Source organism: Micromys minutus (assembly GCF_963924665.1).
Source record: "Micromys minutus genome assembly, chromosome: 2".
Classification (NCBI taxonomy): Eukaryota; Metazoa; Chordata; class Mammalia; order Rodentia; family Muridae; genus Micromys; species Micromys minutus.
In genome coordinates, this window is record NC_137971.1 from 68,256,611 (window position 1) to 68,282,875 (window position 26,265).

Sequence of the window (26,265 nt, forward strand, 5' to 3'; positions counted from 1 at the left end):
GCCACTATAGAAAGGAAAAAGGGGAAAAGTGAAGCTTGTCTTTGGTACTTTGTGGGTTCTTTTTCTCATCTTTTATCCCCCCATTTAAACTCTTCCAACACCAGATCGGAGAGAAACAAGGATGGGGGGAAGGGAGGGAGAGAAGGAGGGAGAGAGGGAAAGAGAGAGAGAGAAGGAGAGGGAGAGGGAAAGGGGGAGAAGGAGAGAGGGAAAAGGATCGATTCCTGGATCTTTTTTTTTTTTTTTTAATTTCTTCTTTGACTAACAAACCACAACCAACTCTCCTAAATGATCACCAACCACCAACTGGGGCCCTAGCATTCATACACCCTCTGAAAAGTTCCCAGAATTCCAAAGGTCACACAATGTAGAAACTGCAGCTGTCAAAACTGTACCTCAGCTAAAGCAAGAGGCAAATTATAGTCAGCTATTGCAAACGGTCCAAAGCAGCCCCACATCCCACACCTGGGATTAAAACAAAAGCACATTCTTATAATATTTCTGTGTTTTTTAAAACCAAATTACCGGAATTCTCACTACAAGGAAGGATAAAGAAAAATAAAACTGTTCAGAAGGGTGTGTGGGGAGTAAAGCTCTATTTACAATCATGATTTTATAGGAAATCTCAAAGAAGCAATGAAAACAGCAACCACAAAGATTACAGGAGCTAATAACCGGTGAGCCACAGACTACGATAGCACACAAAATCAAGAGTCTACACAAATGATTCCTACTATTTATACTCACTCTAAAGTAAAAATGTAGTTCTTGGGTAAAAAACTTGGCAACACATAGGCAGACCTGTTTGCTAAGGATTATCAAATAATTTTTTTTAAAGCCAAATGGAAACAGATCATGGATTCGTGGAGTAGGAAACTCGATATAGCAAGGAAGTCAATTTTCTATTTGTTCCACTCTTCAATGTAATTCCTATCAAAATCCAGCAACTCTGTTGTAGACATAGTTTTATTCTAGTGTTTATATGGAAAACTCAACCCTAGAGCAACTAGGACAATGTTCTTTGAAAAGGATGAAATGTGAAGACTTGAGACTTAACACATGACCAGCATGATCACTCACAGCTTCCATTCTGAATGCCAACTTAAATATACAGAAGTTCACTAAGGTGTCTAGACTTTGGATCCAGTTAATGTTGGTATGGTGTTTTTATTTATTTGCAAGGTCTTTAAAATGAAGTTTATAAATACAGAATATCCAATAAAATAATAAAAATGATGTTTACAATACTTTAATTAAACAGAGTCAGTGCTATAGAACAGAGAACACAAATATACCTAACCAATTTGTGGCAAACATGTGAAATCCATTCATTCATGTGGGGCACATGGACTGTCTCCAGACACAACTGGTAAGGTTGAGAGGAAAAAGAAAAACCTGATGAACCACAAACCTAAACCTTGTATCTTATGGAAGTTAATTCATGATCATCATGGATTTATTTTATTTATATGAATACACCGTAGCTATCTTCAGACACAGCAGAAGAGGGCATCAGATCTCATTACAGATGGTTGTGAGCCACCATGTGGTTGCTGGGAATTGAACTCAGGACCTCTGGAAGAGCAGTCAGTGCTCTAACCACTGAGCCATCTCTCCAGCCCCATCATGGATTTAAATATAAAATGTTAAAACTTTAAAGGTTTTAGGGAAATAACATTAAAGAACATCTCCAGAATATAGAGCTAGGCAGAACACTTAGGCTTAACAGTAGAACTATCTGCAAGAAAAATAGATAACACTGTGCCTCGATAAAATTAAAATGCTGTTTTATAGAAGACCTTACTAAGAGGATGGAAAGATAAGCAAGCATCTATAAACCACAATCTGACTTCTAGACTGTAAAGAACTCTCAAAAGCCAACTCTCAAAACCCAACACCAAAATCATAATAACACTTATAAAACAAGCAAAAGACATTTCATCAAAGAGATTAGTTGTCTATTTCCCAGGAGATACACACTCCTAGACCCGCATGGCTGCCTCAAAGGTGGTCGAAGTGATGGCTTACACCAACACTGCATTGATTCTGCCCTTGGTTAGACATATAGACCTACTACTTACAAAGTAGTCAAGTAAGAGAATAACAGTAACCAATAAAAAATCATTACAACAACATACTATATAGTAAGTGTGATGACCAGTTTCTCTTTTTGTTTGTTTCGGTTTTTTGAGACAGGTTTTTGGTTTTACTGTGTAGCCTTGGCTGTCTTGGAGCTCACTCTGTAGACCAAGGTGTCCTTGAACTCACAGAGAGCCACCGCTTCTGCCTCCAAAGTGCTGGGGTAAAAGCTGTGCACCACCACCACCCGGCTCAGAACTGGCCTCTTTTCCCCCTTCAAATATCTTTACAAAATTTTGTGTGTCTGTGAGTGTGTTTGAGTGTGTGTGTGTGTGTGTGTGTGTGTGTGTGTGTGCGCGAGCACGTGTATATCTGCATATCTGTGTGTCTCTGTGAACAGTTATGGTGCAGATGTCAAAATAGACCAGAAGAGGTCGAGATATCGCGGAGATGGAGTAACAAGGAGGTTGTGCACTTGATGTGGGTTCTGGGAACTAAACTCCCCTCTCTCCAGACCTTAAGGGTCTTGTTGTACTGTGCATGCCCTCCGTGTGCTGGTGTAAGATGAGGGTGTCTATGGGATGACTCGAGAGAAGCACATGGTGACACTGTGATGCCACCTTGGGCTGCTGTGAGAGAAAGCTTGAGGACAAGCCTGCAGTACAGCTGGTCTGACCAGTGTTGACCTGGGTAGCACACACAGTTTCTCTAGTGACTGGTTTCCAGTCTCAGAGAGCTCTGTGGATGTTTCTCAGATGCAGAAAACTGATTATTCATCGTGGACTGGTGAGAAGGTAAGAAGGCACAGCGGCCGGGAAACATGCTGACTGGAACAAATCTTTATAAAATAAACATGCAATCACCATATGACCCGGAAATTGAACGCTTGGGCGTTTATCTCAGAGAAGTGAAAATTAATGTGTGCGTACGCATGCATGCACACACACGCTTATACACACTCTCTCACATGCACATACACTCACACCACACACACTCACATACACTCACACCCAAATACACACACATTCATGCTTATATGCATGCTCTCTTACACACACACACACACACACACACACACACACGCTCATATACATACTCACATATACTCACACAATCACACACACAAATACACACATACCTGCATGCTTATACATACTCTCTCACACATATATTCACACTCACACACACACACACTCATGCTTATACACACTCTCACACATACATACTCACACTCACACACTCACTCATACACACACACAGAGTGAATACCTGTACACAAACGTACGTGGCAATTTTATTTGAAATAGTCAAAAACTAGAAACAAAACACTATGCTTTGGTGAGGGGTTGACCTGAGAACTGGATTGCATCTTTGTGGTATGGAATAGAACTCTGTAGTGCCAGAAAACAATACACAATAGCTTGGGTGTATTGCAAGAGCATTCTGCTTCATCAAAAAGGCCAGTTCTGCAGGTTCTAAAAGATAGAAAACACACTGTCTGACCCTGTGTCTCTACTATTCTTGAAATGATAAAACTGTAGAGTAGTACCACTTGCCGGAGTGGGCGTGGCTATAAAGGGCAGCAAGAAGAGTCTGGCTGTGACCAGGCTCATCAAGTAGGAGAGAAATGACTCCTGCAAGTTGTCCCTTGGCCTCCATACATGTGGCATGGCATGCACATGCATGCCTCCACACAGACAATAAAGAAAATGCATACAAAAAAAATTAAAGACTTGGTAGAAAAATAAAGGCCTCTGACATCTTTCGAACAAACAGGAAAATCTTACTGCACTGGGCCACTTTTACACAGGACCACAATCGGTCGGAGTTGATGGTGGCCAACTCCTTTAGGACAGACCTAGGTGTTTGCCTCAGTCCTCACCTCTCCCTATTGTCTCATGCCCACGGTTATTGTTTCTGGCCTGTCACTTAAAACTGGTGGGTTTTGACACTTTTTCCTCGAAATAATATTTTCCTGCCTGAGGATAAAAATCTTCCCACATTGATTGGAAAGAAGGAAATGAGAAAATAAGCCTTGTAATTGTGTGTGTCACGAGCGCGCACACACACACACACACACACACACACACACACACACACACACACACACACACGCTTGCACATTGGCTCCTGTGGATTTAGGACACTCCTAATCCTGGATGTCATTTAAGACAGGGTCTCTCACTGCAACTAAAACTCTCACTACAACTAAAACTTTCCCAGGATGCTCCCATCTCCCCCGCAACCCCCCTCCACTCCCCCTCACTTCCCCCCACCCACCGTGCTGGGATCACAAGTGCATGCCGCTGTAGATGGGTTCTGTAAGATTGAATTCTGGTCCACACACTTGGAGAGCACACACTTTAACTAAAATATTCCCCAGCTGCAAGCTGCTTCTGAAATCTAACTTCTTCAATCAAAGAGGCCCATACCATTGATCGAAATTTTTTACAGTCTGAGAGACAATGAGGACGTGTCTGACTTGGCTCACCAGGGCGCTAAGCTAATATCCTCAAACTTAAACAATAACAAAACTTGGATATGCACTATTAACCCAGGAGGTGACAAAGAAAGTTAAAAGTCCATTCTCCAACTGAGAAAACCTTTTCTGACTCAAAAACAACGATTTGCATTAAATCTGCTCTGCGTTCATACATTTGCAAATCATTTTCATCTCTGCCTAATCTGTGGAAGTTGCTGAGTAGATACAATTTGGAGGAAATGTGCTCAATTCTCATTATAACAGTTTGAAAAGTACGGGATAAAAAGGAGGGCCCAAGACTTGTAAAATGGGGAGACCGAGGTACTAAAGGAATTCTGAAAATGTAATAAAGAAATGGCCCCACAGGTACAAATACGCCACAAGGATCTAGGCGGAGGACGTGTCCTCCCTTGCCTCTGGCTGGAGCTGGAGCTGTTGGGGGAGGGGGGAGTGGTTAGCGTAGTCAGGTCAGTAAAGAGACCTGCACGGCAGGAGGCTGGAGAGAGCTTCCGGAACCCACCTGGTGGTCGGAGGTGCTGTTCTCGTTGCCCATGGCGACTCAGGGTGCACAACGCCTCTCAGAATGTTGGTCAGAGTGACTGGAAAAAACGAAAGGGCATAAACACCTGGAAAGGGGAAGGAACGCTGAGGCCACCTCTTTGCTCATCTCCCCAAACTCAGAGCCGGCCAGCAAATGTTTCTCTCTTCGGCCACATCATGGAAAATCACTTTGGAAGGGCTTTCTTTTGCAACATGTCACCCAGACATCTTTCCCAATACGGGCTGGTGTTTTCACTCCCCGCCCAGGACTGGCTGACGCTTCTGAAAGGCAAGTTTGTTCCTGAGTCTGAGTTAGCGCCAGCGTGCACACATGCACACACAAACAAGGGGCAACTCTTCCCACCCCAACTGCAAATGCCAAGTAGCCTGAGGTACACCGCTCCAGGTTTTCTGTTTCCACCTACACTCAGTTTGGAAACTGAGTGCGGCGGCTTTCTCCCTGTTGGTGACAAGCACAGCCTGCTGTCAAACATTCCAAGGCGAGAAATCTGCTTCTCCCCAGCAACTTGGTTTTCCTCAATCTCCCCTCTACCTCTGTGTATTTGGGCTCCTTGCTGAGGGAAATGTCGTTCTGGGGGCCAGGCTGGGAATAAATACTCATATGAAGCTGCGGAGGGGCATTCAGTGACATATTAACAATCCTCATAACTAAATTGACAAATTTCAGGGGCCAACCTGGCACACTCACTCTTTTTCCTTTATGGAGAAACCAAACCATAGAAACTTGAAACAACCAGACACCTTTTAAAGCTGGTGCCTTAGAGACCGCCAGACTCATGCAGTGGGGAGGACCAGAGTTCAAGCCCCAGAACCCGTACCAAAAGTCTGATGGGGTTTCGTGCATGTGTAACCCCGGCATTCCTATAGTAAGATGGGAGGCAGAAGTAGAAGAGTGGAAAGGAAGCTTGCAGGCCAGCCAGCCTGGAGAGGGAGCCCCAAAACAAGAGCGACCTTCTTCGTCTTGATAGTAAGTGGTGAGGAAGATTCCTGAACATTGTCCCCTCACCCCTGGGAGGAGTTTATCTTCAGGTCATGTATGTGTGCATGCACACAAAGAAAAAATAAAAATTTAAAAAAAAACCTTCAAAACCTGTTAGCTTGCTTAGTCATTCAACTAACGTGAAGTAACAAGTACATGCTGTGCATACTGAACGATCACTGCCCAATAACAGGTAAGAATTATGGGCAGGTCCAATTAAAATGTGTCTTGGGACCCAGAGTGTATGACATGACAATCATCTTGGCCTCATGCTCAAGTCTCTTGCGCCTCTTTTTTAAATTATTTATTTCATGTTTATGAGTACACTGTAGCTGTCTTCAGACACATCAGAAGAGGGCGTCGGATCCCATTACAGATGGTTGTAACTTGCCATGTGGTTGCTGGGATTTGAACTCAGGGCCTCTGGAAGAGCAACCAAAGTTCTTAACCACTGAGCCGTCTCTCCAGCCCTCCTAACTCTTAAATTAAGAGAATTCAGCTTCCTGTCAGTATCTGAAAGCATCATCGTGATACTGAAATTAAGATTCTGATGATCATGCTTATATCTCACTGAACATCATGATACTGAAATCGTTATCAGTATCTGAAATCAATAATTTCAGATAACTTGCTCTTGAATACTCACCCCACATATATTATCATACTAAGAGGTAGAATGATAAAAATATCATTTATTTTAAACTTATCTGTTCAGTTCAATTTTTATTTTCATTTTGAAGATGGTTCCTTATAAGTAAATTAAGTTGCTAGAACCATTATTCCCTAAACAACTATTAACTTCTTTATATGTACAGGCTAAAACACATGACATTAAATTTCATACTATCCCTTGTACTGTTAAACTTTAATATTTTTTTGAGATAGGCTCTCTTTACATAGCCCTGGCTGTCCTGAAACTCGCTATGTAGACCAGGCTGGCCTTGAACTCTCTATGTAGACCAGGCTGGCCTTAAACTTGCCTCTGCCCCTCAAGTGCTGGAACTGAAGGTGTGCATCACACACCAAGAAAAAATATTAATTTTTGATACTCATTACTAAGTAAACTTAATAATTTTGTATAAAAACTAGGTTTTTTTTTTTTTTTAAGTGCCCTCAAACTCCCTGTGTTGCTAAGAATGGCCCGATACTCTAGCCCCCACCTCCTCAGTGCTTTTAAACAGACAGGAGCAATGGCAAATCTCCTTCAGGCATAGTCTGAGGCAGGAAAGAGAAGGCTCAGACACACACTGGAACCCCCCTCTGGGGTCTTCAGCTCAGGCCTCCTTCAGCTGACCCAGGCCAAAAGGCAGGCTCCCCACCGTTTCCACTTACCTGCAGGGATAGTCTGCACTTTGAAGGCCCACAGAAAGTTTGCTTTTGAACAACTGGACTTTCTCCTTTTCCATTCAAAAGCCTGCGAGGTCTAAGCCAAGCCCTGCTCCAGTTGGACAAACAGCTGTCCCCCACCCTGGTGCCGTCTTCATTTCATACCTGGGCTGTGGCTGAGCCTAGTGACGCCTTCCTGCCTGGGAATCTGCACCTACCAGCTGGTCACTCCCAGGGCCTTTTCCCCAACGGTGACATCAGCAGGACAGGCTTATTCTAACCATCTCTGCCCCTGCTCTCTGATTGGTCACACTTAGCATTGCTTGCTTTTATGCACGAGATCAGGGAACAGATATCTTTCTAGAAAGAGGTCACATGTTCACGGAGCTTCTTGTGTACACCTGGGGAAATTCCACTGCGGATACTATGCAAAGACAAAGAAAACTCGTGGAAACCAGATGACGCGGCAGTCTGGCACCCGTTGGTGTGTACAGAATGAACTTATCCAGGCGTGGTTTGAGTTTCAACTAGTGAAGTCATGAAAAGCGCTGCATGACTGCATTTGCTGATAGGCAGGCTGCCTGCCCTCTGGGGTGGGGACCGGAGGGCCTGACAGAGCCGCAGGCACCCAGCCGCATAGTCTCCTGCCCACAGTCTCCTACTCCCACAATTCCTTCACTTTTTACTCCCCCAGGAAATGAAAGCCCCTGCAGAGAGCCCCGACCCTGTGACTAGACAGAGCCACTCCGGGAAACAAGCCAGCGTTTTGTCCAAGGGTCCCTGGATACCAGGGATTCTACTACACGCTCCCTGGAGATCTTTAAGGCCCCTCTGGGGGAAAGTTGGCTGCAACAGAGCTCCGTACCCTACTCTGCATGTAAATAGAGCAGAATTGTGTAGGTGTGGGCAGATGACCAGATAACCACACCTTTTTTTCAGGCGGCACAATGATACATTCATGATACTGCTTTGCTAAGGTCAAAAGCATTGAGAAGTGATTGCAGGGAGACACTGGGGCCACAGGTTAGTGATTCCGGGCATCCCACCTGCAGAGAATCCCCAGAATCCACAGGGGCAGAAAGGGAAGTTGTGGTTCACAGGAGCTGAGGGAAAATAGCTGAATTGGTGCAAAAGTGTAGAAGGGAACAATGTGCACAGAATGCCACTGAATTGCCCATTTAAATTTTCTTTTTCTTTCTTTCTTTCTTTCTTTCTTTCTTTCTTTCTTTTTTTTTTTTTTTTTTTTTTTTTTTTTGAGATCTGTAGTCCAGGGTGGTCATGTAGCTCAGGCTGATCTTGAACTCCTGTTTCTTCTGCCTCCACCTCTCAAGCACTGGGATCAAAGGTGTACACTGTCATGCCTACCTATACTTTTTTTTTTTAAGTTGTGTTTCACATCTTAGGGTTCTGGGTAATACGTAGTTTGGGGATAGAGAAGAATTCTAGCGCCATTGGGGAAAGGATTGAAGACCATTCCTTTTATCAGCACCAAAGGTCAAGGTTCAGAGGACTGAGAAACAAGAATTCTCGCCTCTATACCCTTAAATCACAAGGGAATTTTTCTAGGGTAGAGAAAAACCCTGTTAAGCAAAGGTCTTGTATGAGCAGTTGTGGATGAAGTGCAGGGTCTTCAACAAACACAAAGTACAGAGAGAGCTGGGAACTGGGAAGGAAGGAGTGGGGATCCGTTCCTGAAGGAAGGGGAGAAACACTAAACTAGCCAACTCTGGTGGACGCTGGATTCTGGATGTGGGCACGTGCAGTTCCGTACATTTCCATTACGTCACTTCTTTTCACTGCACACCCCCCCCCCCCCAAGCTCTACAGCTCATACAGTTCAAGATTTTGCCCAGTGTGAGTGGATTGAAGGCCCATAGCCATGGAAGGATGGCTCTGAGCAGGGAACCCTGCCTGAGTGGCTGAGGCCAATGCAGGGAATGTTATGGATTTAGGCGTACACAGTGCTGAGTCACCTTCTCAGTACTGGTGCCTTGGGACACCTTTCTCTGCCATGAAGATTTCTTCTTTTGCCTTCCCACGATCATCTTGTAGTTGCTGCCTATAAGGACACCAACGAACGATAGATTAAGGCCCAACAATATGACTCTACTTTAGCTTCTTCTTCAGGGCCCAGTCTCCAAACCATATCCCCAACACCCGGCTTTATGACCTCAAAATATGGATACAAGCAAAATTTGAAATCCACCAGAAGACATCTGGAGCTAGAAGACACTTAGAAAACACAGAACCAAAGAATTATAAGAAACCTTTGGGAAGGCAAAGACACTGGCTGGACTTAGGGTGGGACAGATTAGGGATCTGTTTTGGGAGTTTAGAGGTCACCAGGTACAAGGTCTGCTTGTGGCTGCTAGGGTGTGAAGTGCCAGACATTTAACTGGAGGGAACAGGGGGAGTGATGGGGGGGGGCTTGCTGGGGGGTGGGGAGGAGAATGGAGTCAGGTAATTGTCTGGTCCAGCTTGAACCTGATGCTGGAAGATTAAGGGTCAGAGAAGAGGCTGGGAAGATGGGAAGACAGGGAAGCCATGCAAAAGCCCCCAGGCACCTTGCTCAGAGCTATGCTACAGCAATTGCTCTGAAACAAGCACCAGCCTCGACTCATGACCTGTTCCTCTACTAGGCGGCACACTGTGTTTTACTCTCTTTTCTGTTGCTGTGATAAACAACCCTGACCAAAGCAGCTTCGGGGAAGAAAGAATTGATTTGGTCTACGATTCCAGGCTAATCTCCGTCTGTGAAGGCAAGTCAGGGAGTCACATCCCATAGAGAGCCGAGAGAGAGAGAGAGAGAGAGAGAGAGAGAGAGAGAGAGAGAGAGAGAGAGAGAGAGAGAGAGAGAGAGAGAGAGAGAGAGAGAAGAAAGAAACATCAATTCTTGCTGCTTTCTCCTCAGCTCCTCCAGTCTTCTATTGAGCTACCCACTGTCTACGGAAAGGCACTGCCCACGTTCAGGGTGGGCCTTCCGGCCTCCAAACAAAGCTAGTAGGGGGTGGTACAGGCCTTTAATCCCAGCACTTGGGAGGCAGAGACAGGCTATTCTCTGAGTTGGAGGTTAGCCTAGTCTACAGAGTGAATTCCAGGACAGCCAAGGGCTGCATAGAGAAACCCCATCTCAAAAAACCAAAACCAAACCAAGACAGAACAAAATACCAAAAATCAGTAACAGCCTCATATAGACATGTCAACAGGCCAAACTGGTACAGATAATTTAGAACACAGAAAATGTCTAGGTGATTCTTGGTTGTGCCAAGGAGACAGCTCAAAGTAATCAAGAGACACAAGAATGTGCTGCCCTTGTAAAGACTCAGGTCTAAAACCCAACAATTTTAGGTTAGACACAAAGAGGGCCTGCTCTTGCTTCAGTTCCCCTGAAAGCTAAACTCCCCAGGCACCTGGGGACCTTACGAATGTGAGTGAAGTAGTTATTACTTGCTGAGGGCTCACCATGGTCCCAATACTGTGTTTGGTTCCAGTGTTATCTTTGTAGCAAATCTATGTGGTCAGGACCGTTAGTGCTCTTTAGCAAGTGAAAGACCAAGGCTCACTAAGGTCAGAATGTGGCCAAAGGTAATGGAACTGGGATTCCAGGGAAGACTTTTTGATCCTTCTCTATGCTCCTTTCTTCTCAGGGCTTGAGCACGGAGGTCTTTCTCCAGTGTGTCTCAAACATACGCTAGTTGCCCACAGGAAACCTATGCTTCTATAGGTCCATCCCAAGATAGAATTTACTGATGCGTTGCGTCTCGGGGTTGAAAAAAAACCCACACCATTCATATTACCCAACCGGGTCCATCATTATCTGGCACACACAGGTTGTTCCAGAAAGCCAAGTGCTCATTGTTGGCATGGAATAAGCCGGTTGTCAAGCAGGTCAGGGCATTCACGTTGGTCACACCTTCACTTGTCCCCCTTGGATATATGTGGCTACTCTATCTCAGGAAGGCCTCGAGTGGGACACCAGGTATTGGGATTCAGCCCCTGTTAACTGCACCTGGCTCCTGGCTAAGGCACTTCCATCCCACTCACTCTAGCTATGGCTCCAGAGAGCAGACAGCTGGTATATTCAGACAAGAGAATCTTGGGGAAGAAAATGGGCCACACTGAACTGAGGGCATTTTGGCTGTGCAAGCCTGAGCCACTGCCCACGACTAAGGTCATGACAAGAATAGGCCTGACTGGACATTTACTTTTCTTATCTTACTGGTGGCTTCTGTAGCTACTCTTGGTGCTACCACTTCACTTGGACATGGCTAACAATCACCATGACTGTGATGGCTGGATATCACCTGATACCTGCCCTGGCCACTGTCAGGCACCCACAGCTGCCACTGTCAATGTGGAAGAAAGCAAATTAATGCATAGACCATGCTGAGCACCTTTTCTTACTTTGATAAAGGATACCTCGGGAATACCTTTCATGAAAGGATTTCTTTGTTGTGGCTTGTAGTTTTACAGCAGGCAACACACATGAGGCTGTCATTCACAGGGTGGCTCCGCCCCCAAACTCAGTGGCACCAAGACCTTGAGGCAGGCTGCTAGCTCATGCATTGATAGATCAGGAAGCAGACAAACCTACAGGTGGAAGGCCTCACCCATAGGTAACCTACTTCCTTCAGTAAGGTCCAACCTCCTGAAGGTTTTACACCTTCCAAACAGTAGCACTATCAGGCACCAAGTGTTCAAATATCTGGGTATTGAAACAGAGGTTCAGCAGAGGATCATCCAGAGTGCCTTAATCCACTTTCCAGTGGCGTAATTTCAATGGGACTCTGGTATCAACTCTGTGATATCCACTATATGCACCAGTTATGGCAGATCAGCTTCTTCCTTTGCTGTCTTCCTCTAGCCCAGACATGGCACAGACTGGCCAACCCTCTACCCTGACAGATAGCACATGTTTGTAAGGGCTTGTCCATTCATCTTTCAGAATAGACTCCCTGGGAAGGCAGTAGGTTTCATTTTCAAGAAGACTCTAGGGCCAGGGTCCTTCAGCACAGATACCAGTTTCACTGTTCACTCGTGTGAAAACTCTGGCAAGTTGATATCTGTTGCTCAGTTTTGTCATTCCTGAATGGGCATCATAACAATGCCTAGCTCATCTGGCTATGATGACTTTACTCCTATAAAGCTCTTGAAATCATTAAATGAACTGTGGACTGGTTATTAACAGTGGGTCTCTTTGGATCCTTCAGGCAAGTCCCTCTATACAAGGAAGTTTTTCTCCCCAACAGAAAAACTGAATTTTAGATACAACTAATCAGTAACAGAAGAAACAGGCCGCATTTGCAACAACGCACAGCCAACTAACCTGTGCACTGGCGGAGAAAAATGTTTGACTGAAAAGTTTAGGCCTGATGAGAAGAAAGTAGTTGTTGTCAGAAATTGTTTCCCAAACCATTCATACTAAAATAGTTGCCGGGCTAGTGACTTGGGCCGGTCCCTCACTGTGGCTACTTCTGGATGTTGGATGCTCATATAGTTACAGATCCATCTCTCTGCTCTCTGACCCACTAAGATGTGAATATGCTGTGTGCAGGCTTCAGCTGCCATGTCTCAGCATTATGATGGACTGATATCCCCGACGCCAAGATAAATTCAGCTGGTTTTGTCAGGTATTCTGTCTCAGTGATGAGGAATAGAACTTACACAGGAGCCAAGGGTATAAACGGGGACATGAAGTGTGGGAGAGAACAGCTGTGCAGGGCCTCGCTTGGGTAGGTCAGGTGAAGATTGTTGCTGCAGCTCCAGACGTGAGTCCAGGCTCTGCAGGCATGGGGAAGAAGGGAACTGGAAAACAGATGAAGAAACTAAGTGGGAACAACTCCATCCATGATAGGACAGCAGCGCAGGGAGGTTTCCCAGCCCCATCTGCCCTGGGAGAGCACTGTTTGTTAACTACTGGGCTTTGTGGATATCTTAGTAGATCAATTACGTTGTCCTGTAAAAGCAGAGTGACAAGTTCCTGCACATACTGCTCCAAGCTGTCCTTGGCTCTCTCTGACCTGGGCAGTCACTCCACTGCTAGTTCCAGCACCATATGGCCATATGGAACTTGCACTATTTTATCTCAGTGGCCCCACACTGACCCCAGAGAACTATCTGACCCGGGCAGTGCGAGAGCCGTTCCAGCATGGCACTTGCTACGCTGCTTTCACCCACAATTCCCTTGGCAGGTTGTTACCACCCTAGTTCCACAGATTCCAATTTTGTGGTGGGCTTGGTGCGTCTCGTCAGTACACCTTCTCTTGAACTCAATTAAGTTGCCACATGAAAGAAGACACCATACAATAACCTCTGATATAATTTTCCCATCTAAACAGTACAAAATCCTGTACACTCCCATCCTTTAAGAATATTCATAACAACCTGTATCTATGCACGGAGAAGAATCTTTACATTTGCCTCCATGTTGCTCCCAGCTCCTCCCCTTGCTCTTGCTCCTCCCTCTCTTTCTAGAACTTTGTCCCCACCCATCCTTCCTTCTCGTCCAATGACAGGCCTCATTTTATCTAGTACCTGCCTTTCTACATAAAGATATCATCTTACATTGCTTTACTCAAAACATTCTCTTTTTCCTTGATGTGCTAGAAAGCATGCATTTCAAACAGCTAATAAATTTGAGGGTTTCTTCTGATACAGATGGAAATGCTGGGAAAATAGGAAGGTCATCTTCTCCAGTACTTCCTTTCATCTGTGAAGAACTGAGACTTGGAAGGTGTCAAGGATTCCTCCCAGTGTCTCTCAGGATGAAGGGCTTGGATCAAGGACAGCCTCATAGAAGCTTGTTCCAGGCGGTCTCAGCTGGCTCAGCACTCACGCCTGCAAGGTGCTTCTGTATCAGCAGGAGCAGAGAGGCCAGTTCAGATGAGAGGTCCTTGTCCTGCCTGCATGACCTCGGGCCGTCAGCCCCTAGCAGTTGGGTGTGCACAAGGGGAAAGTGAAGCCCAGATGACATTACTCACCATGAGAAGGTCAGGGTATTCTTCAGCTGCTTGGTCAGGCCAGTTGCCCACACCAGGCCATGGGTCCCACAGACCAGCTAGCCCTCTTCCTTAGGTAGCCAGGAGACTCAGCTTCTCTCTCCCGGGATCCAGTTTGGTTGCTCTGACATTCTACCTTTCACAGCTAAGCAAAGAGCTACTTATAGTCCTGTTATCATATTCCCATTTTAATACAAACAAACAGCTGTCGCCTGGCAAAGAGATTTATGAAGAGACATTGCCTGCTTTTTACTGTGTCAAGGGACCTTCACAAGCACCAAGGACCTGATTACTCCCTGAGGTCTGAGTCAAATGACAGCTCTTCCCTCACAAACACCCCACCCCACCCCACCCCATCCCTTGGACTTCTTGTATTTTTCCTTTCCTCCATCCCTCAGGCCACTGAGAATTTAGAAAGCCAAAGTTCATTCCCACAGAACATTAGAGTGTTGTGGCAAATATTATTCTTTAAAAAAAAATCTTGCTTGAACCATAAAGTTCCCAAATAAAAGACACAAAACCTTTACCTTTATAACATTTGTAATAAGCGTTAAGCACTAGAGGCAGGCAGATCATCAACCCTTTATGCTATTTTGCCTACTTCCCTGTTGATAACCCTGAGATATCACCTGCTATGTTTCACCTGGATCTTTTCTACTCCAACTGGCCAGCCCTCAGGGCCATGAGCTCACGATCTATCTATCTGTCCTTCCCCCTCTTCCTCCTCACTCCCTCATAGTCCCTGCCTGAGACTCAACCCTGGGAACTTCACTCATCGAGGGCAACCAGATCTTAGAGGCAGTATATAGCAGTACCAGACAAACTCTCTACATTAGAGCTTAAGAGGATTTAGGACCCTTGTTCCCAGGTCCCTGTGATCAGAGACAAGACTGACATATTCACTCCTGCTGGGAAAAGTATTCAGCCTGGACTAGCTGCTGAAAGTCTTGCTCCACACAGGCTGTGTCATTTGCACCAGCCAGTTCACACCAGGAACACTAGCCACACAGACCAGTCATGCATGTCTGCAACAGTCGGGACAGGCTTCTTGATGTTACCGGCCTCCCACCATACACATACACATTCAAGTTGTCTTGCTTGATTTGGTCTTGGCGGGGGTTATGGGGGATGAACTGGAAGCAGCAGCTGAACTTTATTCATATCTTGGTGACTGGCGTATGTAGAGGCAGAAGCCGGAAGGCACAGGAGGCCAGAGAGGATGAGCCCTTGAGAATACATAATCTTGGGATAGACCTCAGAGTTCTGTCTGCTATGCAGACTTAAGCTTGAGTGTAAGGTTGAGTCTAAGGGACAGAGAAACCCAGTTGACACATGAGTAGACATACATATGTTTATACCTACTTTCATTCCCAGAGCCTTTGAAAGTAGATGAGGTATTTACCAAAGACCCCCAAGCCAAATGGTGGTGACACCTACCTTTACTCAGCATCCAGGAGGCAGAGGCAGCTAGATCTCTGTGAGTTCGAGGCCAGCCTGAAAACACTTAATAACATAACAAGATTTCCACCAAAGGAAGCTTTAACCTTGTAGTGAACATGTTTTCCCCCAGATTTATCTGTTTACAGACATATCCCTAATTCTCCGTAACTTGTCTCTGTCTGGGATGTTGATGAGGGAATACCGAGGGAGCCTAGACCTGCCTGTGGTTAGATCAAGCAAGGGGATGGTTGAGACAAGGGAACAGTGAACAGAGGATAGAGTTGACGCAAGTTCCAGTGGACAGTGTTAGTGGGCGAGGACCAAGTAGATGGATGGAAGTGGGGCAGAGAGCAGGCTAAGCCTGAGAACAGGGACACAGGGGACTTGGTGAGATGGAAGCAAAGGCTGTAGCCAAACTAAGGACAGAGGCTAACCCAGGAAGAAGAGCTTCTGGAGGCAGGAGAGCTCTGCCCTATATCCCATTTCAGTGGGGAAACAGGGTACTATTGTGGGGAAACTCAAATGGTGTCACCGGAAAGAACAACTGAGAAGATCAAGCAGATTAAGGAACCCCAATAATTCTCATAATTGAGAACAGTAGGCATTTGAATCTTCTCCCAACCTGGTTCCTGTCCTGGAGCATGTGGCCATGACACCCCAATGAAAGGACCGTAACATTTGGTCACATAGCATCGAGCCCAGAATTTCCCATGCTAAGGAGGTTTCTAGATAGGCCTGGAGGGTTTATCCAGTAAGCTTCTCTTTCTGAGCTGTCACCGATGGTGGTGGTGGAGAAAGGAATGTAACAAAGCGGCCCTGTGTTTAGTCTCCCCAAGCAGTGTCCCAGCACCCCTGTGGTGAGGTGGAATATGGACCCACATACTATGACAGAATGTTTGAAGTAGGTCTTGATGGTCCAGCCTGTCAGCTGCCATTCTGTGGGGATAGACGTTCAGGTACTTTGGGTACTGCTGTCTATCAAGTTATGACCCTTTAAAGCAGAATCTGTGTTCCTTATAGACTCTTGCACCATTTGGATATTGCTAGTAGTGGGACGCTCCCTACCTCCCGATGGAGTAGACATCCTATCTGGAGAAGATCACTTTGGACCTTTAGGGATGTATTTTAATCGTTCCATATCTAGATCCCACCAGGATTGTGCAAAGTACTCCCCCAGAGCTCTCTGAACCGTGATGATATCACTGGGCATGTGCGGGCAGCAGCCAGTGGTGGAGCCTGAAGACTAACAAAACAATCTCACTGAATTTATGCTACACCATCCTAACTAGGTTATAGGCCCAACTTACATTTGCCTCGTTCTGAGATTACACTGAGCCAGCATGTCCCTCTGTGTCTAGGACTGATTCGTGGTAGCTGACTGCTAGCCAGCCCATAGTTGACCACAGACATATGAGGAATCCCAACAGAAACCACGAGAGCCACCCAGAAAAGCAGCTGGCCCCAACTAAAAAGAGAACAAAAGCTAAAGAAGTCTCTCTTGTTTCAGACCACCAAGCTTTGGGGTAGTTTGCTATATAGCCAATCGGATTTCACCACAGGTCCCATTAACTGCCTGTCTCAGCTGCCTGTACCCAGCCCTGGTTGGCCCTGGGAAGACCTGTGCAACTGATGTCAAAGTATGCTGTGCAAGGGAGGTCTAAGTGATGGGTCTCTCAGTAAATGACAAGCAAGGACTTTGCCTGATGGCCACTAGTGCTAGTCTATGCCAGACTCTGGGGACAAGGCTCTGAGGATCCTGTCCTGGAATGACAAATGTGATATTAACTGTCCAGAGCCCCTGCGCTCCCGAGGAAAAATGTGAACCTACATCTGGATTTGCGGTAGAGGGTTTCTGTTCCTGCTAGGGAGGTCTGTGAGGACACGTTCCAGGATGTGGTTCTCTTATTCACAATTTCCATGCATCCCTCTCTGCAGAGGAGATTAGCAGAAATCAGACGGCTTATGAAAGCAAGCTGTAGTGACCCACAAAACGTTCAGACACCAGATTGGATCCAAAAGCTGAACTGTGCTGTCACATTTGGAAATCAAATGCAGTATCAATGTAATTGGAAACTGTGGGCTAAGGGGAAGGTGGAGGCAGGATAGAGTGAGGGTAGAGGCTCCTCCAGGGCAAACCACATGACAGGGATCTTAAGTGAAGGAGGGATGGCACCAGTGCCAATTACAATCCAGCCAAAGGTATCCGTACTAACAAGACATCTGTTCAGGCCCAACCGGGAAACTGAAGACATCTGCCCTCCGTATGGCATTGTAGGACTTTGTAATACAGTTATCAGACTTTACAGTTACTATTTAAATAGAAAGTAGCACCTTGTTTTTAAAGGGATTTTAAATTATTTTTAAAATCAGTGTATTTCTGTAGTATGTGCACATGAGTGTGGGTACCCTTCAAGGTCAGAAGTATCGGCCCCCTAGAGCTGGAGTTGTGAGCCACCCACAGCAGTGAAGAGTGCTTCCTGCTCTCGCAAAGGACTCAGATCCAATTCCCAGCACCCACACAGCCACTCACCCCCATCTCTGACTCCAGTTTCAGGAGACCTGACACCCTTGTCTGGCTGTCACAGAACGGGGCACACAAGTGGCACATAGATACCACATGTAGACAAAACTCCCATGTGCATCACTTTTTAAAGGTCAGCAAGAAATCCAATCATTACATAACCTCAGAGGTTAACTGAAAAGCCTGAAGTGGACTGAGGAAAGTAAAATGGCGAATATCTGCCATGTCGTGACTTTAAGGGGGCTGACCTGCAGCTGGACTCTGTCCCCAAACTTCCCTCTTTTCCATCTTACAAAAATCCAAGGCCCCACACATCACGAGATCACATTCTCCTTTGTGCAGTGGGACTGTGGCCTTTAGTTATTATGATTAGAGGACAGTTCTGCCTCTGGGGACACCTGCTGCTCTCTTTCATTCCCACCTCACTCAGATGCTACTCTGCCTATCCAATCTAACACAATCTAAAGGTCTGACGTCAACAGAGTTTGGTAAGAACTGTTTGGCTAAACTATACAATCCCCTCGCTCACTCCTACCCTGGACAGAACACGTACCTGCTCTGGTATTAGCTTTCCAGGAAGAGGGGATATATGGGAAGCACCTGAGCTCTCCGACTCCAAAACTCCTTCCCTGTGTGGTGAAAACAAATGAGGAGTGTATACACACAAAACATGTCTCCCTTTCTTCGGGGAATGCAAAGACAAGGGTAAAGTAAGGACTTGTGGTGGTCTGAATACGTGTGGCCCTCACAGACTTATGTGTTTGAATGTTTGGCCCATGGGGAGTGGCACTATTAAGAGGTGTGTCCTTGTTGGAGTGGGTGTGGCCTTGTTGGAGGATGTGCATATCATAGTGGGGGTGGGCTTTCAGGTCTCCTCCTATGCTCAAGCTCCACCTAATATGGAGAAGAGCCTCCAGGCTGCTTTCTGATCAAGATGTAGAACTCTTAGCTCCTCTAGCATAAAATCAGCCTGCGTGCTGCCATGCTTCCCACCATGGTGACACTGAGCCTCTGAAACTGTAAGCCAGCACCAGTGAAGTGTTGCCCTTTATAAGAGTTGCCTTGGACATGGCATCTTTTCACAAGAATAAAAACCAAAGAAAGACAGCACTCTCCAAAACAACTATGAATAGGGCTGGAGAGATGGCTCAGCGATTAAGAACACTGACTGCTCTTCCAGAGGTCCTGAATTCAATTCCCAGCAACCACCTGGTGGCTAATGCCCTCTTCTGGTGTGTCTGAGGATAGCGACAGTGTACTTACATACATGAAATAAATTAAAAAGCTTAAAACAAACAAAAAGCTGTGAATAGAGCTTAGTGAGAAAACCCTAGCACATTTTGTCAAGTTTTGGCTTCCACACTTCTGTGAATGTTTATAAGCAACAGGCTGACTTACATCCCAGATAGTTGTAGGAAAGCAGAAGCAGGTATTAATGGAGCCCAGGTTGAACTAGAATTCATGTCAGAGCCTTTAAAATGGCCAGAGGAGGATTAAGAGGGAGGGGTTTCAAACACAGCAGACTTACAGGGGGTTAAAGGCCGTCCTCAAAATGCATAGACTTTGAGGGAGGAAAAAGCAGAAACAGAAGCACCCCATGTGTTGAAAAGAGCATTCTGAGCTCCCCAAAAGGAAAAACAAACAAAACAAAACAAAAACCAAAAACACAGAGTCAGAGGCCTAGAAAACCTTCTTGGAATCTGATCACAGAACACATGGCCTCTCAGGTGGAGTCAGAGCCAGGACTGACAACCAGGAATCTGGAGATGGCTCAGCCTGACAAAGATGCACAGAACTGCCAGCAAATCCATGCAGAGCCAGTGAAAAGAAAGTCAGGAGACATACATCACTTAAAAAAAAAAAACAGCCATGAAGTAGGAAGACACTGTAAGCCAGTACTCTCAAACATTTGAATATATGTAAAGTACCTCGGATAAGAAACTTAACAGTGCAAATAGAAATGAACAAAGCTATACTAGAAAGAAAATCGACAATTAAAAGCTTACAACTAACTGTAAGAGAACAAGGCTCAGAAATGATTGAGAGAGAATAAGGAAAGGAAGAAAGGAACCATGATTAGGCAGGATCAAAGAGTATTGATTAAATGCAGGAAAAAATAGAGAAAAAAAAAAAAAAAGACAAATCTGAAAATAAATAGATCTCGAGATACCGGAGGGGGAATAAATTCAAATACAAATTTAATAAAGATAATTGAAGAACATGAGGACATGGAGGAAATGAAGGGTTACACAGAAGTAGATAAAAAGGGTCAGGGAGAAAGGAAGACAGTAAGTTGGGCAAACAGAAGAGGAATATAGGTAGCCCTGTATACCTGAGAGAAAAACAAGCAACAGGAATGCTTTATATATGCGTACATATGTATATGTGTACATAGTTCATATCTACACGTAAGCAAAGTGACAGCTGAACCAGTTTCTAGAACAGTCAAGGGTTAGAGGGATAGCTCTAACAGGCCATTAAGGAACACTTTCTGGCTTGCTCCACATTGTTAGTTCACAAAGTTGGCCCAGAATGGCAGTGCTGAGGAAAATGTTTCAGAGCAATGGCTTCACCCATATCTGAACTGGGTTTTTCTGGGAAACAGAAGCCTAAACCATTTCTCTGAAGTCCTTGCAGGCTGGCTGAATGCTCTAACTGAAACTGTCAGCGCCTCATCTGTCTGAAAATCTCCTCACACTAACCTCCTGGCTGTTCACGGTTTGAGCAGCTTTTCTTTGCCATGTACCCATAGGAAATCCAATGAGTTTTTGCAACTGCTGCTCAAGGCAGCCTGGCAGGCTAGGTTTGTTTGTTTTTAAATAAACTGCTTTGTACCCAAGGAGTGGCTTTGTTAAGTGGTTTCTTACTAAACATACTTACACATTTGAAACCTGGAAGGGACGCCTGGATCCCACTTTGGGACACAGTCCTTTTAAACTTAAACAAAACTGCCATCTCCCATCTCAGCTTATGGATAGATTGTTTACCTCTGGTGGCCTGTCACCCACCATATCTGACTCCAAATTTTAGAGTCTGTGTCTTCAGCTGTTTCTCTCCCCCACCCATTCTACCCACTGATGTCTCCTCTCAAAGCTGCCTGCTCCCTTCTCTCCTCTTTCTCCTCCTCTGTGGGGCCTGCTACGAAAGTTGTTCCGGTAAGCCTGGCAGCCTTTGTATGCCCTTGTGGGCACCCCATCACATGGAACAGGATGCCCCTCCACCACTGATTCTGGGCATCAAGTCTTGATCCCTTGGGTTTGTCCTCAGATTGTGGCTGTCTTGCAGTACTCCCCTTCCCCCTCCCTCCCTGTGCTACCAGTCTTAAACCACTAAACTCTTCCCTCTGCAAGATTCATACTTACAGCCCCTTTTCTAAGCCTCTCCGACCCCACCTAGCTCTTGGAAATCTTTGCTTCACCCTTTTTAGGATGCCTCCGCTCCACCTTCTGTGTCTCATTCCCTCCTGGAGCTTTCTCTGTCTCTCTTATGGAGTCTGAGCTAAGCACAGGCTGTTACTAGACTCACTGGCTCCTCACCTACCTTCTCTCGTCTCTTTCTTTCCATAGACTCACTCTCTGTTAAGCTTAGCTGTCTTACTGCAGGTGGCTTGCTATCAGTACAAACCAGATAAATTAGTCTCAGTGGCCAGAAAAATGGCAAACTTGATTTCTAAAATTTTCAAAGACTGTGACAACTGACACCTCACAAGCAAACAGTCTCCAAACCCCTTATTTCTAAGCTTTCTTTACTCCTTGTTCTAAAAACATGTCTTCTAAGTCTTCTTTGCTCTCAGCTCCTGTCATTCCCTTCGATCAGTGAGGCTCAGTTTGTCAGAAATTCAAGTGTCTTTCTGGTATAGATAATGTAGAAATATTGACACTTGCCATTCTTCTCTGTTAAGAGCTGGCTCTGAAGAGGAGAACGACATGCCTGTTCTAGACCCAAGTGTGTTTAGTTAAAAGTTTTCTCCAAAGTCTTTTTCCTGGGTGTCGGGCTGGCCACCTGACTATGTGACAAGGAGAAAGGAGGACAAAGTTGAACATTCCAGGAAAAGACACTATGTGCTTGAGAACAGCCCAGAAGAAAACTATTCCACTAGAGATAACAAGTGACAGTGACAAAAGTACTGTTTACATTGCTTAACTCTCTGAATACCACCTCCTTTCCCTTTATTTTGTTTACTATCAACCTTGGTTGAAGTGTAAATTTTCCTTATCTTAGGTTCTATAAAAATATTGAGACTGTGGCTTAAAAAAAAATCTCTAAAGTCTGTAACAGAAAAGATTGTCTTGAAACTTATAACAGGCTGATAGTTAAAAATCTATGTATAGAGCCAAGGGTGGGCGGGGGGGGGGGGGGTGTGGGGAAGAGGCCAGCAGATCTCTGCGAGTTTGAGGCCAGTCTGGTCTATAGGGCGAGTTCCAGGACAGTAAGGTCCTTGTCAGAGAAACCCTGTCTTGAAAACAAAATGAAACAAAATCAGAATTCTACGTATGGGTAATCTTAATTTGATACCATACTAAAATAAATTTGCTGCATACAATGTATATAACTTAGATTCAACTCTCGCTTATGAAAATAGAACTTACTAACAACACATGTTTGATAGATAAGGTTTATGAATTCCTAGGGTTATAAAGGTCTACCTAGGCTAATAGAAACTCACTTAAACATGTACATCTAAAGACGCTGTCTTTGCTAAGTTTGTTAAGCTTTAGCTTTTTGGGAACAATGCATAGTGGAAGAAACTGTGATATTTTATACTGGTATACATGAAAGGATCAGGACCCTGAGGTTCCCAGGCTCTCCATGGCTGTGTTTATGGTTTAAAGTTTATGCTGATACTAAACAATCTTCAATTCAAAAGTATAAATTTTAAGTCTCAAACTTAACAGGGATAAAATTAGAAAACCCTTCTCTTATAAAAGCTACTAACCTGCTATAAAGTGTCAAAAGATAACTAAGGTGTGCAAGTGACTGTCAAACTAACAAACTCTTGAACATGTTAGACCTTACAAACCAACAAACTCTTGACCATGCTCAGAATTCTGTTTGTGGTCCTGCCAAGTCCAAATGTAAGTCTCACTTTCAGGGATCAACTTTAGTCTTCTATATAACTTATCAAAGTGGGGACTAGAACAAACAACTGAAAATTAAGGTTAGTTTATATATGATAATCAAATAACATTCAAAATCTAGTATTTTAACAAAGAACATAAAGGGCTAGAGCTTTGGAGAGATCTGCCGAGTGTGGCATCTGAGTGTTTACTGGAAGGGAGGAACAGGAAAAGGACTGAAGGCCTCCTGTGACAGACACCAGCTTCTGGCCACCTCTAAGAAAACTGGACACCAGCAGACCCCACTCCAAACCTGCTGCAGATTTGCCAACACTGATCACTGGACAAAGAACTGCCTTTTCTTCTCAGCTGCTGCCAGGACCCTACCTGAACTGGACAGGCAGGGAACTAGAGGGCCGACTGCCCTTTTTGCCATAACAATGTATGTTTCCTCTTTTGCAGAAAAAAAATCTTGCCCTGCTCTGGGACCTCAGCCACCAAGAACACCATGATGTGGGTGCTGAGAATCAAACCCAGGTCCTCTAGAAGAGCAGCCAGTGTCCTTAGTAGCTGAGCCATGTCTCCATTCCCCAACCCTCCTTTAAGACAAGGTCTCACTATGTAGCTTTGGCTGGCTTGGAACTCACAAGGTAGATCAGATTTGCCTTGAACCTGAATGATCCTCCTGCCTCTGTTTCCCGAGCACTTTGGTGAGAGGTATGCATCACCAAGCCTGACATATCTGTATTTTCTAAAGTGAACTTCTCTGTTGTACTTGAGGCAGGGGAACCATGGCTTCCAGTGAACTAGAAGTTTAAGTATTGTATCCCAAGCTCTAGCTCGGCCCTCCTCCCATATATGTGGGTTTGAGATAATGTGTCTGACCATGACCCACTCCAGAACTCAGACCTGAGGACTGTTCTTTCCATCTGTGAATGCATCTGCTAAGGGTATCTCTTTGATTTTTCTTGTTCTCATACCTATCCATCTGAAAGAAGCTATGCTGCCAGTCATAGCCCCTGGGCATGCATCATCTCTTCCTCAACTGCATCTCTCTGGCTGGTATCTGTAGACCACGATACCAAGATCAGCTGAATCTCTTTATGCTAAATGAAAAGATGCTTGCAAAAATTAGAAAATCCCGAGGCAGTGAAGCAGGCAGGAGCTGGGGAAGGAGAGGCTGGGGAAGGAGAAGTGCTCCTGACAGACGTCTGTTGTCGTGGATTAGTTCTAATGCTACTTGTGTTAATTCGGCTCGAAAAGTTATATGGAAACCCACATGTCTGTGTCTGCGTGTAAGACACTGAGGGCCCCTGGCCCCAGTTGGCTTTGATTGGTAAATAAAGTTGCTGGCAGCCAATGGTTGGGGCAGAGAGACAGAGGCAGGACTTTAGAATTTGCTAGCAAGGGACTGAGGAAGAAGGGGAATCACTGTTGGCAGGAGAGGAAGGAGGCCCAGGCCTGAGAAATGTCCGACAGAGAGACAGAGAGCCTGCCAACATGTAAGGGTTGGGATCGGGGACCAGGAAGGCTGCAGGCCTGGGTCTGGGGTAGCAAAGATGGAATATAGATTTTAGTAGAAATAATTCAGGAGTATTAGAGGGGAGGTGTTAGCAACTTGGAAGTTTAGAACTGGCCTAGCCACTGAGCTGTTAAGGCATATTAAAATGTGTGTGTGTGTGTGTGTGTGTGTGTGTGTGTATGTGTGTGTGTGTGTGTATGTGTGTGTGTGTGTGTGTGTGTGTGAGTGTGTGTGTGTGAGTGTCTGTGTGTGTTTTTGTGTGTGTGTGAGTATGTGTGTGTGTGTGAGTATGTGTATGTGTGTGATTGTGTGTGTGTGTATGTGTATGTGTGTGATTATGTGTGTGTGTGTGAGTATGTGTATGTGTGTGTGAGTATGTGTGTGTGTATGTGTGTGTGAGTATGTGTGTGTGTGTGTGAGTATGTGTGTGTGTGAGTATGTGTATGTGTGTGATTGTGTGTGTGTGTATGTGTGTGTGTGTGATTATGTGTGTGTGTGTGAGTATGTGTATGTGTGTGTGTGAGTATGTGTGTGTGTATGTGTGTGAGTATGTGTATGTATGTGTGTGTGAGTATGTGTGTGTGTGTGAGTATGTGTGTGTGTATGTGTGTGTGTGTGTGTGTGTGTGTGTGTGTGTGTGAGTATGTGTCTTTCATTTGAGAACCCAGAGCATTGGAGCAGTAATGCTGCTGTTGCTGCTGCTGCTGCTGTGAGTAGAGCAGATTAATCAACTTCAGCAACAGTTTGTCGTGAATGTTCCCAGGGCAATGCAAGCACATTACAACCAGACACTATTCAGAGGACTAGGACACTTGACACTGTGGTCTTATGACAGATCAAAATTCAAGGCATAGTTGTTTCTTCTGTTTGCTACGAAATAATATGCACAGCCTCACGGTCAATCACACCGCACTACACACTACCCATCTCAGCAGAAGCATACTTAGGAATTGTTTTCTGAATGACAAAAAGTTAAACTAGAGCCATATTTGTTGTGATTTTTGTTGTCATTGTCATGTTGTTTGCTTTGGAAATGGGGTATTACGGTGCACATCTGACCTCCAACTAACGATTCCCACCTCTGGCTCCAGAGTGCTGGGCTGACTGCATGTGGCACCGTGCTCAGCTAGAACCACATTTTCTTTTTCATGTTCACAGGTCCATTTATAAAGTAACATCCCGGGGGCTGGAGAGATGGCTCAGTGGTTAAAAAGCATCGACTGCTCTTTCACAGGTCCTGAGTTCAAATCCCAGCAACCACATGGTAGCTCACAACCATCTGTAATGGGATCCGATGCCT

The 26,265-nt window shown here is 45.1% G+C and overlaps 1 protein-coding gene across 12 annotated transcripts in view; it reads right to left on the reverse strand.

Annotated features, from left to right (window-relative positions):
* The window catches only part of TACC2 (transforming acidic coiled-coil containing protein 2), a 199,772-nt gene that overhangs the window by 169,843 nt on the left and 3,664 nt on the right, over window positions 1–26,265 (reverse strand). For 8 of the 12 annotated variants that reach the window (XM_080911981.1, XM_080911976.1, XM_080911979.1 and 5 more), the window contains exons 1-3: window positions 14,408–14,538; window positions 13,092–13,232; window positions 5,082–5,160 (exon numbers count right to left, since the gene is read on the reverse strand). In XM_080911981.1, the coding sequence (XP_080768107.1) occupies window positions 5,082–5,114 (33 nt within the window). In that variant the 5' untranslated portion in view covers window positions 5,115–5,160; window positions 13,092–13,232; window positions 14,408–14,538. Of the gene's footprint in view, window positions 1–5,081; window positions 5,161–13,091; window positions 13,233–14,407; window positions 14,539–18,939; window positions 19,016–26,265 lie in introns of those variants that run through there. The other 4 variants (XM_080911974.1, XM_080911977.1, XM_080911975.1 and 1 more) reach the window with 3 other exon arrangements.